General features: G+C 42.9%; 1 protein-coding gene across 6 annotated transcripts in view; it reads left to right on the top strand.

The window, feature by feature from the left end:
* The window catches only part of LOC112068553 (transmembrane protein 131-like), a 138,104-nt gene that overhangs the window by 71,997 nt on the left and 44,955 nt on the right, over positions 1-21,152 (top strand). For all 6 annotated transcript variants that reach the window (XM_024135713.2, XM_024135715.2, XM_024135714.2 and 3 more), the window contains exons 4-7: positions 11,484-11,555; positions 16,200-16,323; positions 17,156-17,272; positions 18,303-18,407. In XM_024135713.2, coding sequence (XP_023991481.1) covers positions 11,484-11,555; positions 16,200-16,323; positions 17,156-17,272; positions 18,303-18,407 — 418 coding nt within the window. The remainder of the gene's footprint in view (positions 1-11,483; positions 11,556-16,199; positions 16,324-17,155; positions 17,273-18,302; positions 18,408-21,152) is intronic.

A 21,152-nucleotide genomic window follows, 5' to 3' on the forward strand; every position in this document is an offset into this window, starting at 1 on the left:
AAATGCTACATGTAAAGTGTTTAGTTCCATGTTTCATGAGCTGAAATAAAATATCCCAAAAATGTTCCATACACACAAAAAGCGTATTTTTCTCAAATGTTATGCACAAATTTGTTTACATCCCTGTTAGTGAGCATTTCTCCTTTGCCAAAATGATCCATCCACCTGATGTATGTGGCATATCAAGAAGCTGATTAAACAGCATGATCATTACAAAGGTGCACCTTGTGCTGGGTGCAATAAAAGGCCAGTCTAAAAAATGCAGTTTTGTCAGACAACACAATGCCACAGATGACTCAAGTTTTAAGGGAGCGTGCAATTGTCATACTGACTTGACTGCAGGAATGTCCACCAGAGATGTTGCCAGAGAATTTAATGTTAATTTCTTTACCATAAGCCGCCTCCAACGTTGTTTTGGAGAATTTGGCAGTATGTCCAACCATGCTTCACAACCGCAGACCACATGTATGGCGTCACKTGGCCGAGCGGTTTGCTGATGTCAACATTGAACAAAGTGCCCCATGGTGGCGGTGGGGTTATGGTATGGGCAGGCATAAGCTACGGACAATGAACACAATTGTATTTTATCGATGGCAATTTGAATACACAAAATACCGTGACATTTTTTTTTGAAGGTGTCTGTGACCAACAGATGCATATCTGTATTCCCAGTAATGTGAAATCCATAGATTAGGGCCGAATGAATTCATTTCAATTGACTGATTTCCTCATATGAACTGTAACTCAGTAAAATCAATGAAATTATTGAATGTTGCGTTTATATTTTATATTGAGCAACAGCTTCACACTGTCCATGTGAACGTGTAGATACCATACATTTACCTCAGTATCTGAAGAGATGGGTGGTTTTGAGTTACGTAAGAGCCTTGTCTTTTCAGGCACATTCTGTCCGTGGTGCATTTCAGGTGTTGGCAACCTAACTGTTTTCTCCCCAAAACTCTTCATTCCCACGAATATCTCTTCCTTCTAGTCAAATTGCAGATTATGTGAAAATGGAGGTGGCTGAACTTTCTTGTTACGCTAGATGACAGATTAATTGTTGTAACCTTCAACGCCATGCAAATCCTGCAACAATTTTTCCTGCTTTGTAAAACATGTCTCAGCAAAGACTGTACTTGTCAGACACTCCCCTATAGCAGCCATCTATAAACCTAGATTATAAGGGCTGGAAGCCACAAGCTGCTCTCTGTTTCCTCTTTCATACATRTAGCCTAGGTACATTTGTGTCATGTCGATTGCACATTATGTTCTCAATTCTCATAAAGCTTCAACATGAGATCCTGATCAGATCACACTCTGGACATGTTAAAGACCACCTTGAAGGGTTATTAACAATGTAGCCTATTTTGTCATACCAAAAACGTGCAAGTCCTGGTTGTGTTGTTTTCGAGCATTGACTTGTAYCTTGTTGTAGCTACATCCATAGCCTACATGTGGCTTGGTGTCAATGTAGCTGTTAATGCCGCAAGCTAGTTGTGAGAGGRTTAACTTTAGGGCAGTATGTAGATTTCATCATTTTGATTTCATCTCTAGGATCAGGCTGGCAAAGTGAATGACCTTGGGCTGTGCTAGGCTATATATTTTTTACACTGGCTGTGGCAAGCCTCCAGACTCACTGGGTACTCATCAGTCAGTGTTTTTTTTTGAGGAATGTAGCTCGCATAAGACATCGCCTGTCTCACTTTGGAGCAGGGTTTCGTTTAGGGAAATGTGGCGCCAGTCATTTGACCGGCAACATTTTAATTTACCGGACCTTTCAGAAATGTGCCGACCTTGCGCTATTGCGCAATCTGACAGATTTTMCACTCAAAGGCTCTGTATCTGTATGCTGTGTGATAAGACAGCCTACATAATGAATATCCTGTACACACGCACCAATTTAATTCCAATAAATGATACYAATTAACCTATAGACCGATAAGAATGACCAGTCAAATGTATTTCCGTAGACTGATATTTCCATTAATTAATTGGCTATAAAGCATTATTTAGTAATGGGATTTTTTATTCTTCTCCTGGACAATTGGCTGGCGGCGGTTTTATTTATTGGCCTTTCAAAAAAATGTACGGGCAAAAACCTGCTATTATCGGCTAACGGTAATTATCTACCTCAGATCAGCCATCTTGTTTGTGTTTATAAATCAGTGGTGTTTGTGTGTGAACTGATTAGGCCTGTGTATTTCTTAGGCTTGTCCTTCCAAATGCTTTTAGACAATTGTCGCAAGGCACATGCCAGCGGTGTCCGACATCCACTGCAAACAGCCTCTCTTTTTCCAAGCCCTTCATGTACTTAATGCCSTGTGACCACAGCATGAACTTTCTCCCCTTCACCTCTCCCTCCTCCCTTCCTCTCCCGTTGTCTTTTTATACCTCTACACAGCACACCGCATTGCAGGCCAGCGATGCAGATCCCTAGGATGCTATAAGCGGCGGTAGCAGTTGGCTGGCGGTGACTGGTATGAGAAGCTGTTAATAATGTGAATAACCACCCCTAGCCTGAATATATTCATGGCCTATTTTATTCTCTCCGTTAATGACTGGGGGAAGCTGCCAGTGTACAATGCCTCTCAACTCGTAACCACCCGCAAAGTGTCTGTTTGAACTAAATTCAGAACCTGTGCAGGTGGGTTAGCGTGCTTCAGGGATGGTATATGTTCAGTCTCTTTTCTTTTTTTCTTGGGAAATTGTGTGTGCGTTAGCGTGTGTGTCAGACCGTTGAAGAATAAGACATTTTAACATAAGTCTTTATTGAACATGAGTCTAGAGTAGGACAAGGGTTTTATGGCATAAGATGCATATTATAATAATTAGAATGTTTATCATGACAATGATATGAAGTGTGATAGATTGGATTCTATTGGACACGTTGAGTTTATATAGCTTCCATTCGAATCCGTTATATCTCATTAGGAGCCTATACTGTTGGCTTCCATCATTAGCAGGGTTTGGGTCAGTACCATTTAAATTCCAGTCAATTCAGAAAGTAAACCAAATACCTATTCCAAATATGACACCACACGATATATCGCCCATCCCTATAAAAGTTGGGCCCAGTGTAGCCTGTTACTCAGTGAGGGACAGTGCAGGAAACCAGAACTGAAAGGACAGCAAGCAGTGCTTCGGGTCTGCTTTATGATATGAGTCACCTCAACAGGCACCACCCAAAAGGACATACAATTCAACAATCATTCTGCGGTCCAGAACATTCGCTACGTCTGTACACACTGTACAATCCAGGAAGTCCCCAGTAGTAGCCATCCACTGTGCCTCTTTCAACTCTCTCTCCCACCCCTCCCTGGGAATGTGAGGCGGGATCCCAGCTGTTGAAAGCTTGGACAGGAAACTGACAATCTGGAACTGATGGAGAGAGCTCGCCAGCTTCCAGCTTACCCTCGCCATCCAGCATGTTATCCATCCTGAAGTGTGAAAACATGGCTTCTTCAATGTGTTGATTTGATTATCACTCAGGGAGGGGTGTGTGTGTGTGTAGGGTAGTCTTTCAGCCCAGGTGTTGCGTTTGAGTTTCCATGTGTGTTCTGGTGATGTTAGTGGGAGTTGACGTATACTTGGGTCTGTTTTTATTGGATGATGATTGGAGTTGATGTTGATGACATGCTTAAAACCCAGAGCTCCCTTTTCTGACTTCAGCATACTTGAGCATGCCAACTTCATGTATCATTGTGAACCCCTCAATCTACACCTATATTGTTAAAGCTAGTTTGGCTTCCATCTCTGTCTCTGCTGTCAACTCACTGAATAGCTGTGTCAGCCCTCTGTCAACAGGTCCAGATCAGGTTCTCCTCCTCACACACTACAGCTGCCGGCTCCCTGCTGTGCAGACCTCCGTCACAGTGCTCATTAGGATGGGACGTCACACACACACACACACACAACACACAACACACAACACACACACACACACACACACACACACACACACACACACACGGCCACCACGAACAACACACTGGTCGCAGCAGGGTGGCAGAAATGACCTCATACTAGCCGTCATATAGTGTGTCATTGAGAGAGAAAGCACAAGTTCACTTGTTGATTTTTGGTGAGAGTGGATGTGAGAGAGTAAGGGATAGGGTGTGTGTGCATGTGTACTTATTGAGTTCCCAGTACAATATGTTGTAGGCTGTGTGGGGTTCTTTTTTAAATCGCTACCTCTATCGCATATCGGCTTCTTTTTCACCATAACCACTCGTCTCTATTTGTGTAACAAAGCCGTTTTTAGAGCGCAAACCTGACGGTCTGACGCAGGTGACAAGACAATGTAACCCACTCAGTCTCAGGTAGATGGAGTAGGTTGAATGTGCTCTAAACACTGATCTAGTGTCAGTTAAGCATTTTCCCCACGAATGGTTAAGGCTAGGATTAGGGGATGGAAAGCTGATCCTAGATCTACCTAGGGGGAAACTTCATCCTGGAGCCAGGTGGATGTTGCCATGGTCTCAGCCAGACTAGCCTAACTGATGTACATGGAATTGTCAATGTACCAGCCCACTCACTTATAGCCCAGGGCCCAGTGTTTCTCAATACTGGTCTTGGTGACCCCACAATGCACATTTTTGGTTTTGCCCTGGCAATAACACACCACACCAACCTACCTGATTCCACTTATCAACTCATCATCAAGCCATGTGATTAGTGGAATCAGGTGTGTGCACCCATTTGGTTTCCCAGTAGGGCTGGGAATTGCCAGGGACCTGTATTGCGATGATCGTGTTTCTCATGATTCTATATGTATTGCAAGTTGATATTTAGATTGTATTGTGATTCGATGTTCCAAACAATATTGATCACTGCTTCAGAGAAACGAGAGAGCATAAGAAAACATGTTTTGATCAGATAAAATTGCTGAAAACAAATTAGCTCCCTATTTAACCTTTTCACACGTACCAACAAACGGGTTTGATCATTCTACAGCGTATGCTTAAACCGGTGTGATTAGAGCGCTTATTTAGAACGCAACAGTCAGCATTTGCGCTAGCCACACAGTTTTTTTCACGGAAACATTTTACACACAGTCCTTACAAAGTTATGTCCTGAATGTGAAAGTTTATTTTTGGATGCAATGTTCAATAGCACAGCATACACATTCATCCAAACCGGAAAATGTAGGCTACATTAGTCCTAGCGTTTACTAAGGAAAGATTGACGTAACACAAGCAGTCATATTTAGAGAACTTTTGGCTGACAGAAACCACAATATGAATTAGCTAATAGCAATTACTATTTATACACTGCTCAAAAAAATTAAGGGAACACTAAAATAACATATCCTAGATCTGAATGAATGAAATATTCTTATTAAATAATTTTTTCTTTACATAGTTGAATGTGCTGACAACAAAATCACACAAAAATTATCAATGGAAATCAAATTTATCAACCCATGGAGGTCTGGATTTGGAGTCACACTTAAAATTAAAGTGGAAAACCACACTACAGGCTGATCCAACTTTGATGTAATGTCCTTAAAACAAGTCAAAATGAGGCTCAGTAGTGTGTGTGGCCTCCACGGTGCCTGTATGACCTCCCTACACGCCTGGGCATGCTCCTGATGAGGTGGCGGATGGTCTCCTGAGGGATCTCCTCCCAGACCTGGACTAAAGCATCCGCCAACTCCTGGACAGTCTGTGGTGCAACGTGGCGTTGGTAGATGGAGCGAGAAATGATGTCCCAGATGTGCTCAATTGGATTCAGGTCTGGGGAACGGGCGGGCCAGTCCATAGCATCAATGCCTTCCTCTTGCAGAACTGCTGACACACTCCAGCCACATGAGGTCTAGCATTGTCTTGCATTAGGAGGAACCCAGGGCCAACGCACCAGCATATGGTCTCACAAGGGGTCTGAGGACTCATCTCTGGTACCTAATGGCAGTCAGGCTACTCTGGCGAGCACATGGAGGGCTGTGCGGCCCCCCAAGAAATGCACCCCACACCATGACTGACCCCCGCCAAACCGGTCATGCTGGAGGATGTTGCAGGCAGCAGAATGTTCTCCACGGCGTCTCCAGACTCTGTCACGTCTGTCACATGTGCTCAGTGTGAACCTGCTTTCATCTGTGAAGAGCACAGGGCACCAGTGCGAATTTGCCAATCTTGGTGTTCTCTGGCAAATGCCAAATGTCCTGCACGGTGTTGTAAGCACAACCCCCACCTTGTGACGTCGGGCCCTCATACCACCCTCATGGAGTCTTTTTTCTGACCGTTTGAGACCACATGCACATTTGTGGGCCTGCTGGAGGTCATTTTGCAGAGCTCTGGCAGTGCTCCTCCTGCTCCTCCTTGCACAAAGGCAGAGGTAGCGGTCCTGCTGCTGGGTTGTTGCCCTCCTACGGCCTCCTCCACGTCTCCTGATGTACTGGCCTGTCTCCTGGTAGCGCCTCCATGCTCTGGACACTACGCTGACAGACACAGCAAACATTCTTGCCACAGCTCGCATTGATGTGCCATCCTGGATGAGCTGCACTACCTGAGCCACTTGTGTTGGGTTGTAGACTCCGTCTCATGCTAACCACTAGAGTGAAAGCACCGCCAGCATTCAAAAGTGACCAAAACGTCAGCCAGGAAGCATAGGAACTGAGAAGTGGTCTGTGGTCACCACCTGCAGAACCACTCCTTTATTGGGGTGTCTTGCTAATTGCCTATAATTTCCACCTGTTGTCTACTCCATTTGCACAACAGCATGTGAAATTTATTGTCAATCAGTGTTTGCTCCTAAGTGGACAGTTTGATTTCACAGAAGTGTGATTGACTTGGAGTTACATTGTGTTGTTTAAGTGTTTCCTTTATTTTTTTGAGCAGTGTAATTCAACACATCACAGGTGAGCTCAAAGTTGATCGAAATAATTGAGTTAAACACTTTCTAGAAATTAAAAGTAATCCGGCGATGGGTAGTTTGTGAGCTCCGCCATTTTAGTTTTTTCGCATCAACCAACGATAATAAGAGGAGACGATGAGTTTGTTCTGTTTGTTGTATGCATGTTCGGGGGGGGGGGGTGTCTATGATCATTCACTTCCCTTCATTCACTTCCGGAAGTTTACTCAAAGATTAGTGAACGATTCCTTCACCTCATTATAACATCTTTTCTCTGACAGACGTTTACGTGACACCCAGAATGCATTGTATAATGGCAACAAACATGGCGCCACACATAGCTGACAAATAGCTTAGCATTAGCTCATTATAACCAGTACAACAAAATACCCMAAAAGTATTTTACACACATCCTAGGTTTCCATTACAATCTATGCAATAATCGTAATGCATTACTTGTCACCAGTACTTGAAAATGTGAATAAAACTGTACATACATTATGCTCCATACTAGGGTTGCACATTTTGGGAAATATTCAGAGGTTGAAACTTTCCATGGGAATATATGGAAATGAACGGGAATATATGGGAATTAATAGCAATATATGCAAGTTCATATTAAAACAATTTAAATGTAGATGTTTTTTGCAATGGATATATTTACCACATCATATGGAGACAAACATACACCTTTAACCTTATCATAAGTAGACATAATTGCAAATGATTAAATCCTCATAAATAAAAAAAACAATGTAGTTACGAATTGAACTTCAATTAGGTGAGTTGACTCTTCACATGGGATGATTTCACTGAACAACAAAATAAAAGGAATATTGAATGATCCCCAATGTCCATCACATCTCCCAAAAACGTTTTCTACATATATCTGTAAAATGATAACCAAAGCTTTAGTTTTTAGACTGTCTTCCTCCTCAGGCTTCCATGTCTTCTCCCTGGACCTCCTCAATGTCCACCTCTTGAACATCAGACTCTGAGGCCTCATCTTCACTGTCACTTTCCAACCTTGTGGAGTATGGCTCGTTGTCACGCTCAAAAAGCCTCAAATTTGCCCGGCTGGCCACCAATTTTTCAACCCTTGTATTGGTCAGCCTGTTGCGTGCTTTGGTGTGTGTTCCCAAACAAGGACCAGTTGTGCTCTGAGGCGACGGATGTTGGTGGGGTTTGGAGGATGATGGAGGCAACAAGGGAAAGAGCCTCAGATCCACAAAGTCCCTTCCATCAGGTGGCTGATGAGATATGTTGGCACGACTGCCATATTGCATCTCCATCCCAAAGCCCTTCCTTGCTTGGAAGTGTACTTCGCCAGACTGCCAAGAACCTTACCCTCATCAGGCCAAGGTGGCGAGACACGGTAGTGATGACACCATAGGCCTTGTTGATATCTGTACCAGACAGGATGCTCTTGCCAGCATACTTGGGGTCCAACATRTACGCTCCGGCGTGTATGGGCTTCAGGCAGAAGTCTTCACGCTTTTTGATGTATTTCAGAACTGCAGTTTCCTCTGCTTGGAGCAACAGTGAAGTGGGCAGGACAGTACGGATTTCTTCTCTTACATCTGCAAGCAGCGTCTGAACATCAGAGTGGATGGCATATTGTCTCCCTCAATCCGTGCAATGGCTACTGCTATAAGTTTTCAGGAGTTTCAGGCTGCTTACCGCTCTCTCACAAAATACATCATCCAGGAGGATCCTCTTGATTGGGCTGTCCATATCGGCAGATTGTAATATGACCATTTCTTGGAGAGACTCCTTCCCCTCCAGGAGACTATCAAACTTGATGACAACACCTCCCCAACTGGTGTTGCTGGGCAGCTTCAATGTGGTGCTCTTATTCTTCTCACTTTGCTTGGTGAGATAGATTGCTGCTATAACTTGAGGACCCTTCACATACCTAACCATTTCCTTTGCTCTCTTGTAGAGTGTATCCATAGTTTTCAGTGCCATGATGTCCTTGAGGAGCAGATTCAATGCACAAGCAGCACAACCATTGGGTGTGATGTGAGGGTAGGACTCCTCCACTTTAGATCAAGCATCCTTTATGTTCGCARCATTGTCTGTCACCAGTGCAAATACCTTCTGTKGTCCAAGGTCATTGATGACTGCCTTCAGCTCATCTGCAATGTAGAGACCGGTGTGTCTGTTGTCCCTTGTGTCTGTGCTCTTGTAGAATACTGGTTGAGGGGTGGAGATGATGTAGTTAATTATTCCTTGCCCACAAACATTTGACAACCCATCAGAGATGATTGCAATACTGTCTGCTTTCTCTATGATTTGCTTGAACTCTGTTGAACTTTGCATCTAGCAAATAAGTAGATAAAGCATGTGTGGTTGGAGGGGTGTATGCTGGGCAAAGAACATTCAGAAATCTCTTCCAATACACATTGCCTGTGAGCATCATATGTGAACCAGTTGCATACAGTTGTGGCCAAAAGKTTTGAGAATTACACAAATATACATTTTCACAAAGTCTGCTGCCTCAGTGTCTTTAGGTATTTTTGTCAGATGTTACTATGGAATACTGAAGTATAATTACAAGCATTTCATAAGTGTCAAATGCTTTGTTGAGAATTACATTAAGTTGATGTAAAGACATGAATGGTCTCAGGATGCTTTACTGTTGGCATGACACAGGACTGATGGTAGCGCTCACCTTGTCTTCTCCGGACAAGCTTTTTTCCGGATGCCGCAAACAATCGGAAAGGKGATTCATCAGAGAAAATGACTTTACCCAAGTCCTCAGCAGTCCAATCCCTGTACCTTTTGCAGAATATCAGTCTGTCCCTGATGTGTTTCCTGGAGAGAAGTGGCTTCTTTGCTGCCCTTCTTGACACCAGGCCATCCTCAAAGTCTTTGCCTCACTGTGCATGCAGATGCACTCACACCTGCCTGCTGCCATTCCTGAGCAAGCTCTGTACTGGTGGTGCCCCGATCCTGCAGCTGAATCAACTTTCGGAGACGGTCCTGGCGCTTGCTGGACTTTCTTGGGCACCCTGAAGCCTTCTTCACAACAATTGAACCGTTTAAATCAGAAATGATTTAAACACACTTTGCTGTAGGCTACTATTTACTAGTTAACAAAAAGTCATGTATGTCATAAAATATATTCACCCCACCTATTATTGTAATCAAAACTTACCAGAAAGCATGTAGTCCTTGGCTCAGACAGTGTAGTAGTGTGGGCTCAATAGCATCTCRTTAGTGTGCAAGATCTTGAGAATCTGCTGTACATGTGATGGAAGAGTGCACTGTGCATGTAGAGGGTTGCAATTCCATTGAATTGGGGATAGTTTAATCCAAATATGCCACAAGACCTGGAATTGCCTTATGTGTATCCCACAAAAAGGTTCACTGTTATAAAGCTAACTTTTTTGATGAGTTTAAGCAAAATTCCCCAGCTTAACTTCCCATGGAAAATGTATGGAAAAATTCCAGAAATTTACCGGAAAGTTTCAGACCCTTTGCAACCCTACTCCATACATACATACATACATACATACTATACTGTATGTTACAGTAGAAACAACAACACGGTATACAGAAAATAAGGCACTTACTTTGATAGCAACGTACACATGTCCAAAGTTATTATTTGTAATGAAACAACAATGCAACAATGCGAGCGCCAGTCAGAAAATGTGCTAGTTCTTACAAGACTGCTCAAATGTCCTCATACTTGATGTGCGGAAGAAATGGGGTAGGGTTGTCCTCGAAGAGGTAAGTTTATCCAGCTCAGTAAAGTCTTAAACATAAATTGTCCACAACACTGAAATCTTCTGTGTGAATTAATGAGGAGGCGGAACACACTTCAATTCAAACTGTTAGAAAATACAACTTGTTAGAAAATAATTGGAAATTGACAAGTTGAAACATAGCCTATAGATAAGTAGCAGGTAGCGCGTGTTAACTGTCCTGTTGCGTAACAATCACATTAGAGATATTTGGAACAAGCTATGAAGGAAAAATAATGGTGTTTTTGTGCAGTGAGAGCAAACTTGCGAAAAAATAATATTGCGACATCGTCAATACGATATATCATCAAATATAATATATGTAACTATCGATTTATGTTTGATAAATAAGATGCATAACGAATATGCTATACACCCGCCAATTTTACAACATTGAAGTCTCCTTGACAACATTGGATTCAGACCTCTGATAGTTTAGAGTTTCAGATATGAAACTGAAGTAGATGTGTGTGATATCTGACGTCCCGAGAGCTATTCTTATTGAGCTCAGAATTAGAAACTACCACTTTCTGTTGTAGCGSTGTCCCCGGAGATTGGCTTCGTTGTTTTGCTGCGTGCATCGACGTTCACCTGTAGTGCCATGCAGGGGCATGTTCATTACAGCAACGAAAAACTTTCTAAAACGTTTTGCAATGGGGAGCAAATCAATTTTTTTTWATGAGTAGCATGCTCAAGTGTCTCACAGAGGAGTCTGAATTTCGCCACCACTCTGGCTGCATTGTTAGGCAGGAGAGTCAACGTTTTGCCAAGTCGCTCAAGCGCTCACTTGTTTAGAATGATAAGGTCCCATTGGAACTCATTGAGTTGATAGGTGTACGTGTACATAAATGTGTTCTTCTCTTTTTGTCTTTCTTTCGCCAGCTCCTCGTTCTACGTGCCAGAGAATGGAAGGCCGCTGCGCTTCCAGCCACCATCGCTGGAGTTTGGGACACAGTGAGTTTTTCTCTCACTTCCTGGTTTCATAGAAAAGGATTCATTAACATAAGCCAATGTAAAGACATTGATAAATCCTGTGTTTGGAGCTACTATAACCAACCACCTCATTTTAGACGTACACATGGGTGCAAAAGACACCGACTCCAAATCACAATCCGACAGTTATAAGAGTAATGTGGAAAAAGAATTTAGAATAGCATCGTAGGACAAAATCCACAAAATATCTGTAACCTTTACCTAACCTTGTCTGGATTATGTCACCGGAAGCCCCCAAGAAGAAGCATAGCTATAGAAAGTGATGATAAAAAGCCGTACAAGTGGAAAAGCTCTCTATAAAGCGGAGGGGCCTTTTAAATGCAGAGGAAGCCAAAGGAACAGACAAGCGACGACTGTGAGCAGCTCAGCTCTCTTCCCATCAGTGCGAGACTGAATAAGAGAGAGGGTCAGACCCAAGGGGAAAGGTTTAGAACTCTGCTGTTTGCCTCATTGCTCCCAAAACAACCACCAGAATAGCGAGACTCTTTGTTGTGCATGGATGGCCGTCCCCACTGCTACAATTTGCAGCTGAAAAAATGTATCCTATGACATTTTATTCATTCTTTTGAGCCATATTCAAAAAAAAAAATGCCCCAAGGTCTACGTTTATTTCCCATTTCTTTATCTATTGGTCCAAGTATCCAAGATACCTATTCGTTAATTAGTTCTGTTTCTAAATCTGAGAAATACCCCATTCCCAACCTTTCGGTGTAGAGTATAATGAATCCAACAAACTAGGAAACACTAGGTCCGACCTAGGATGTATCCTCGCCCATACCTTATTGCTACAGACAACGGTTGCTATATGACTGAAGCGTTTAAACATTTAAATCCCACGCCCTTGTTTTGCGACAGTGGCATCAAGCAAAGCAGGCATAACATAACACAAGCACACCAGCGCAAAGTGTTAAACTCAACCTCATCCCTGCCCACTAGCCTTGCTAGCCTCTCGCTAACTAGGCTAACCCAACGGCCCAGTCATTTCAGCAATGGCAATATACAGTGTTGATATGCAACGTTAGCACACCCTCCTCTCTCTCTGTTTGCCAGGCAGTGCAGAGGGACCCAGGCATGCCCAAAGAGACCCTTATTGACTGAAGTTTTGTCCTAAATGTCACCCTCTTCCCTATATAGTACCAGAGCCATATGGACACACTATTCACTATGTGTAGTGCACTACTTTTGCAGTATTTACTGTGTCATCCCGTTGTTTAAACACACAACAAGCCCCCTGTCCCCACTACAATGCAGGTCCCCAGTCATGTGTTATGAGTGGATAGGACGGGCAGTAGCTTCGCATAAAGTGGATGGAATTTTTGTCATTGCCGTCAGCATTGATTTGAGGAAACGTAGATTATATCAAATGTATGTATTATAAAATAGGCTAAAATACATCTAGAGTTGAAGTCAGAAGTTTACATACACCTTAGCCAAATACATTTCAACTCAGTTTTTCACAAATTCTGACATGTAATCCTAGTAATAAAAAAAACTGTTTTAGGTCATTTAGGATCACCACTTTATTTTAAGATTGTGAAATGTCAGAATAATAGTAGGGAGAATAATTTATTTCAGCTTTTATTTCTTTCATCACATTCCCAGTGGGTCAGAAGTTTACATACACTCAATTAGTATTTTGTAGCATTGCCTTTAAATTGTTTAACTTGGATCCAACATTTCAGGTAGCCTTCCACAAGCTTCCCACAATAAGTTTGGTGAATTTTGGCCCATTCCTCCTGACAGAGCTGGTGTAACTGGTTTGTAGGCCTCCTTGCCCGCACACACTTTTTCACTTCTGCCCACAAATTTTCTATAGGATTGAGGTCAGGGCTTTGTAATGGCCACGCCAATACCTTGACTTTGTTGTCCTTAAGCCATTTTGCCACAACTTTGGAMGTATGCTTGGGGTCATTGCCCATTTGGAAGACCCATTTGCAACCAAGCTTTAACTTCCTGACTGATGTCTGCTAAATGACTTAAATGTAATGTAAATGTTGAGATGTTGCTTCAATATATCCACATATTTTTCCTTCCTCATAATGCCATCTATTTTGTGAAGTGCCCCAGTCCCTCCTGCAGCAAAGCACCCCCACAACATGATGCTGCCACCCCCGTGCTTCACGGTTGGGATGGTGTTCTTCAGCTTGCAAGTATCCCCCTTTTTCCTCCAAACATAACAATGGTCATTATGGCCAAACAGTTCTATTTTGTTTCATGAGACCAGAGGACATTTCTCCAAAAAGTACGATCTTTGTCCCCCATGTGCAGTTGCAAACCGTAGTCTGGCTTTTTTATGGCGGTTTTGGAGCAGTGGCTTCTTCCTTGCTGAGAGGACTTTCAGGTTATGTCGATATAGGACTCGTTTTACTGTGAATATAGATAATTTTGTACCTGTTTCCTCCAGCATCTTCACAATGTCCTTTGCTGTTGTTCTGGGATTGATTTGCACTTTTCGCACCAAAATACGTTAATCTCTAGGAGACAGAACGCGTCTCCTTCCTGAGCGGTATGATGGCTGCGTGGTCCCATGGTGTTTATAGTGGCGTACTATTGTTTGTACAGATGAACGTGGTTCCTTCAGGCGTTTGGAAATTTCTCCCAAGGATGAATCAGACTTGCGGAGGTCTGCAAAAAAACAATTCTGAGGTCTTGGCTGATTTTCTTTTGATTTTCCCATGATGTCAAGCAAAGAGGCACTGAGTTTGAAGGTAGGCCTTGAAATACATCCACAGGTACACCTCCAATTGACTCAAATGATGTCAATTAGCCTATCAGAAGCTTCTAAAGCCATGACATCATTTTCTGGAATTTTCCAAGCTGTTTAAAGGCACAGTCAACTTAGTGTATGTAAACTTCTGACCCACTGGACTTGTTATACAGTGATTTATAAGTGAAATAATCTGTTAACAATAATCTAAACAATTGTTGGATAGATTAATTGTATCATGCACAAAGTAGATGTCCTAACCGACTTGCCAAAACTATAGTTTGTTAACAAGACATTTGTGGAGTTGTTGAAAAACCAGTTTTAATGACTCCAACCTAAGTGTATGTAAACTTCCGACTTCAACTGTATCTGTTTAACTTAATCACGTTAGGAAATTGAGTTTGACCTATCCAATGACTTCACATTGTACAGTAGCTCTAAAAGTTACTATCACGTATATATTTTTCTTGCTTGTGGTTATTATGATGACACTAGTCTGAGGAAAGCTTGCACCTGCAGCTATCTACTTTTTTATCTGCAAACCTATCCTTTAAGAGTGACATTTACAGAACTGTGGTGACTCCGGCCTATGTTGCTGGTCCCCCTTTTTATTACAAACACATCAAAATCTTAAAAGGCTAAACAGAGAGCGCTAAGCGTAGCTCCAAAGGTCACCATAGACCTTTTAACACCAGCCTGCGCTCGCTTTGTTTTTTTGGTTGATCTGAACTCCTTTGATGTCGGCCCCAGAGAAGTGTCAGATGAGCAATAGTGCCTTCCTCGTTTCCAGGAAGTGCTAACTTGACATCAGCAAAATGCTGTAGGGTGAAGTTGCCCTTAGACGCTGATCTTGAGTCAATTTTGAATTTCTCGCACAGTTGTGCCCTGAAATTACTCTAACTACAGTGGTAACTAGAATGCAATCATGGTAAAACTGCAAATGTCTAAATTGTACTTAAACAAGAGTTTGTTTCATAGTAGTTTAGAAATATTACTTTGTCGATGTCCGAATGCTAGAAAGTATTTTACACTGATTAAACAGCATGATCATTAAACAGGTGCACCTTGTGCTTGGGACAATAAAATATACTCTAAAATGTGCAGCTTTGTCACACAACACAATGCCACAGATGTCTTTTTTTGAGGGAGCGTGCAATTGGCATGCTGACTGCAGGAATGTCCGCCAGAGCTTTTGCCAGATACTTGAATGTTCATTTCTCTACCATAAGCCGCCTCCAACGCCGTTTTAGAGAATTTGGCAGGACGTCCAACCGTCCTCACAACCGTAAACCACATGTGTGGGCGAGCGGTTTGCTGATGTCAACGTTGGTGACGGGGAGGTTATGGTATGGGCAGGCATAAGCTACGGACAATGAACACAATTTGCATTTTATCGATAGCAATTTCAATGCACAGAGATGCCATGACGAGGTCCATTGTCGTGCCATTCATCCACCGCCATCCCCTCATGTTTCAGCATGATAACGCACGGCCCCATGTCGCAAGAATCTGTACACAATTCTTGGAAGCTAAAAATGTCCCAGTTCTTCTATGGCCTGCATACTCACCAGACATGTCAACCATTGAGCATGTTTGGAATGCTCTGTTCTAGTTCCAGCCAATATCCAGTAACTTCACAGGAGAGGATTGGCGCAACATTGCGCAGGCCACCATCAACAGCCTGATCAGCTCTATGCGAAGGAGATGTGTCTCACTGCATGAGGCAAATGGTGGTCACACCAGATACTGACTGGTTTTCTGATCCATGCCCCTTCAAATTGTTGCATGTTGCTTTTATATTTTTGTTCAGTAAAGCTTGATGTTTACAATGCCTGGATAGAACAATGAGCGGTGCTTGTTATGTCCATCTCTCTCCATTTCTATCTCTCTCTCTGTAGGCCACTGGGGCTGCCAAGAGCTGAAACCATATACATACACAACCCCAGCCAGGAACTCCCAGTGACACTGCTGTCAATGTTTACATCCAGCAGAAATGTTCACATGCCTTCGTTCCACAGAAGGGTGAGTGTGTGTGTGTGTGTCCTTCCTTCACTCGGACACTCCCTCCCTCTCTCACTCAACCACACCCACGTTCATCCAACTTCTCCCTACAATTTCTATTTCGCTTCCCTCTCCTCTTTCTCTCTGTTTGTTTCTCTCCCTTCTCTCTCTCGCGCTCTCTCTCTCTCCTTTTCTCTCTCACACTGTTTTTCTCTGCTCTCTCTTCATCTACTTCTCTCTGCTCCCCCCTCTTTCTCATGTCAGTCCCTTGGGCCACCAGTACAGCTATTTAAACTCTCAAACTGCCATTGAAACCCACAGAATTTCCCTGCTCTGCTTAGAAAGTATACCAAGCACAACAGCGTTGCATCACACTCTGACAACAGTGCATGTTACATCATTGCATATCACATTTTGTCCTATCGATTTCACGTTGAAATTAACCCACGATTCATTCACACAAGGCCTCATTCTCAGCATGATTCTTCAATATGCTGAGCTCTGCGCTCCCGAGTGGGGCAGCGGTCTAAGGCACTGCATCTCAGTGCAAGAGGTGTCACTACAGTTCCTGGTTCGAATCCAGGCTGTATCACATCCGGCTGTGATTGGCAGTCCCATAGGGCGGCACACAATATGCCCAGCGTCGTCCGRGTTTGGCCGGGGTAGGCCGTCATTGTAGATAAGAATTGTTCGTAACTGACTTAAGAACAAATATATATAAAGTGTTGGAAGTTGTGTGGCTCACCAGCATACCACTGAGAGTGAAGTCATGTATGAAGTCATGCTAGTATGGACATTGTAACGTAGTCGTTGCCTTCGGTGAACACTGACCCCGTGTTTTCTCTGCTTTCAGGTAATCCCACCCCRAGGGAAGGCTTCATTTAAACTCGTCTTCCTCCCGACGGAGGAGGGCATCATAGAAAACTCATTATTTATAAACACATCGGCCCACGGGGTGCTCTCTTACCAGGTCAGTAGTTATACGAGCATATGATACTAACACTCCCCGGTCTGCTTCGCAAACGGCTCCCTATTTAATSCACTACTTTTCACCAGTGCACACATGACTCTGGTCAAAAGTAGTGCACTATAGACTAGGGTTCTATTTGGGACGTATGCCCTGACCCACAACCAGGGGTTTGTTTTAATATGGACTAAAAAAKAACATTGTGTGCCTGGTGGAAGGCATGTTGTTTTGCAACACAGGAAGTAACGGCTATGATGTGATATTTGGCACCCTTGACCCCTGACCTTTRAAGWCGCATCAAAGCAGATGGGTGTTAAGAGGGACTCCCGGTTGGCGCAGTGGTCTGAGGCCGGGCGTAGTGCGCGCTGACCAGGTCGCTAGGTGTACGGTGTTTCCTCCGACACATTGGTGCGGCTGGCTTCCGGGATGGATGCGCGCTGTGTTAAGAAGCAGTGCGGCTTGGTTGGGTTGTGTTTCGGAGGACGCATGGCTCTCAACCTTCGTCTCTCCCAAGCCCGTACGGGAGTTGTAGCGATGAGACAAGACAGTAACTACTAACAATTGGGTACCACGAAATTTGGGAGAAAAAGGGGGTAAAAAAAAAAAAGTTTAAACAATTGTTAATTAGGCATTCGTTCATGGTTCTTGGTAGGGAGATATATGCCTAAATATATACTGTTTACCAGTGAAAAGGCACAATTTAGTTCACCCAATCATTAAATGACTTATGTTTCCATTAAAGCTATGCTATGGGTATTGTGATATTAAGATGATCCACTCTCTAGGGTTGTAMTACTTCATGGCCTCTATTAGCATAAGCAATATTAGCATGCTACCTTGGATTCATTCACATTCTTTGTTTTGTGATTTAATATTCTGTGGTCTAATCAGTCCCTTTACAATGGCCAAGTAAACAAAACTCCACTTTTGAATTGCTCTCTCTTCTGACACATTAAATATCTCTCAAGGTAAAATAAGTAATTTTTGTAATTTATATGAACGGTCCCTTTAACAGTGATGTCCTTTCACTCAGGTTTTGGGTTTGGGCGTCCACCGGGGCTCTTTAAAGGGGGTCTATAGGAAGGACAGCGTCCTSATATTCCCCCACATCCAGAGCATCAAGCTGAGCCAAACTCAGGTACGTCCATTCCATTCAACTCAATACACTTTATTTATTTTCCAACAGGCAATTGTTCCTGGACAAGAAAGTCAACAGACAACACGTGGCAACAGGATAGATATGTTTACCACAACATGTACCATAACGTCACACACACATATCAATCAAATTTCAATAACATATATTTATAAAGCCCTTTTTACATCAGCCGATGTCACCAAGTGCTATACAGAAACCCAGTCTAAAACCCCAAACAGCAAGCAATGCAGATGTAGAAGCACGGTGGCTAGGAAAAACTCCCTAGAAAGGCAGGATCCTAGGAAGAAACCTAGAGAGGAACCAGGCTCTGAGKGGTGGCCAGTCCTCTTCTGGCTGTGCCGGGTGGAGATTATAACAGTACATGGCTAAGATGTTCAAACGTTCATAGATGACCAGCAGGGTCAAATAATAATACTCAGTGGTTGTAGAGGGTGCAACAGGTCAGCACCTCAGGATTAAATGTCAGTTGGCTTTTCATAGCCGATCATTCAGAGTTAGAGACAGCCTGCGGCTATGGAACAGTTGAAACTGGAGCAGCAGCATGACCAAGTGGACTGGGGACAGCAAGGAGTCATCAGATCAGGTAGTTCTGAGGCATGGTCCTAGGGCTCAGGTCCATCGAGAGAAGAGAGAAAAGAGAGAGAGAGAACACTTAAATTTGCGCAGGACACCGGATAAGACAGGAGAAATACTCCAGATATAACAGACTAACCCTAACCCTCCGACACAATTACTGGAGGCTGAGACAGGAGGGGTTGGGAGACACTGTGGCCCTAGGATAGGTAGGAGCAAGCCCATGTAAACTTTGTAGGTTAGCAGTAAAACCTTGAAATCAGCCCTAGCCTTAACAGGAAGCCAGTGTAGAGAGGCTAGCACTGGAGTAATATGATACATTTTTTKKGGTTCTATTCAAGATTCGAGCAGCCGTGCTTAGCACTAACTGAAGTTTATTTAGTGCTTTATCCGGGTAGCTCTAAAGTAGAGCATTGCAGTAGTCTAATCTAGAAGTGACAAAAGCGTGGATGAATTTTTCAGCATAATTTTTGGACAAAGTTTCAGATTTATGCAATGTTAAAAAGCTGTCCTTGATATGTCTTGATATGTTCGTCAAAAGAGAGATCATGGTCCAGAGTAACGCCAATGTCCTTCACAGTTTTATTAATTGTTTGATCCAACAGAAGATCTCTTTGTTTCTTGGGACCTAGAACAAGCATCTTTGTTTTGTCCGAGTTTAAAATTAAAACATTTGCCGCCATCCACTTCCTTATGTCTGAAACACAGACTACCAGGGAGGGCAATTTTGGGCCTTCACCATGTTTCATTGAAATGTACAACTGTGTATCATCCTCATAGCAGTGAAAGTTACAATATGTYTCTGAATGACATCACCAAGAGGTAAAATATATAGTGAAAACAATAGTGGTCCTAAAACAGAACCTTGAGGAACACCGAAATTTACAGTTGATTTGTCAGAGGACAAACCATCCACAGAGACRAACTGATATCTTTCCCACTGCTGAAGTGAAAGCCATCCTCTCTTGGGGAATGCTGCTTTTTAGTTAGCTTTGCAACAGTATCAAAAATACATTTTSGATTGTTCTTATTCKCCTCAATTAAGTTGGAAAAATAGGATGATTGCGCAGCAGTGTGGGCTCTTCGATACTGCACGATACTGTCTTTCCAAGCTAATCGGAAGACTTCCAGTTTGGTGTAGCGCCATTTCTGTTCCAATTTTCTGGAAGCTTGCTTCAGGGCTCGGGTATTTTCTGTATACCAGGGAGCTAGTTTCTTAGGGTTGYGACTGCATCTAGGGTATTACGCAAGGTTACATTTAGTTCCTCAGTTAGGTGGTTAACCGATTGTTGTACTCTGACGTCTTTGGGTAGGTAGAGGGAGTCTGGAAGGGCATCTACGAATCTTTGGGTTGCCCAAGAATTTATAGCACAGCTTTTGATGAGCCTCGGTTGGGGTCTGAGCAGATTTATTTGTTGTGATTGCAAACATAATAAAATGGTGGTCCGATAGTCCAGGATTATGAGGAAAAACATTAAGATCCACAATATTTATTCCATGTGACAAAACTAGGTCCAGAGTATGACTGTGGCAGTGAGTAGGCCCTGAGACATGTTGGACAAAACCCACTTAGTCGATGATGGCTCCGAAAGCCTTTTGGAGTGGGTCTGTGGRCTTTTCCATGTCAATATTAAAKTCACCAAAAATTTGAATCTGCCATGACTACAAGGTCCGATAGGAATTCAGGGAACTCGGTGAGGAACGCTGTATACAGCCCAGGAGGCCTGTAAACAGTRGCTATAAAAAGTGATTGAGTAGGCTGCATAGATTTCATGACTAGAAACTCAAAAGACAAAAACGCAGTCATCTTTTTTTTTGTAAATTAAAATTTGGTATTGTRAATGTTAGCAACACCTCCGCCTTTGCGGGATGTGCGGGGGATATAGTCACTAGTRTAACCAGAAGGAGAGGCCTCATTTAACAGAGTAAATTCATCAGGCTTAAGCCATGTTTCAGTCAGGCCAATCACATCAAGATTATGATCAGTGATTAGTTCATTGACTATGACTGCCTTGAAGTGAAGGATCTAACGTTACAGTGGCTTGTGAAAGTATTCACCCACCTTGGCATTTTTCCTATTTTGTTGCCTTACAATCTGGAGTTAAAATAGATTTTTGGGGGGTGTATCATTTGTATCATTTGATTTACACA

This window comes from Salvelinus sp. IW2-2015, unplaced genomic scaffold (genome assembly GCF_002910315.2).
Source record: "Salvelinus sp. IW2-2015 unplaced genomic scaffold, ASM291031v2 Un_scaffold563, whole genome shotgun sequence".
In the NCBI taxonomy this organism is placed as follows: domain Eukaryota; kingdom Metazoa; phylum Chordata; class Actinopteri; order Salmoniformes; family Salmonidae; genus Salvelinus; species Salvelinus sp. IW2-2015.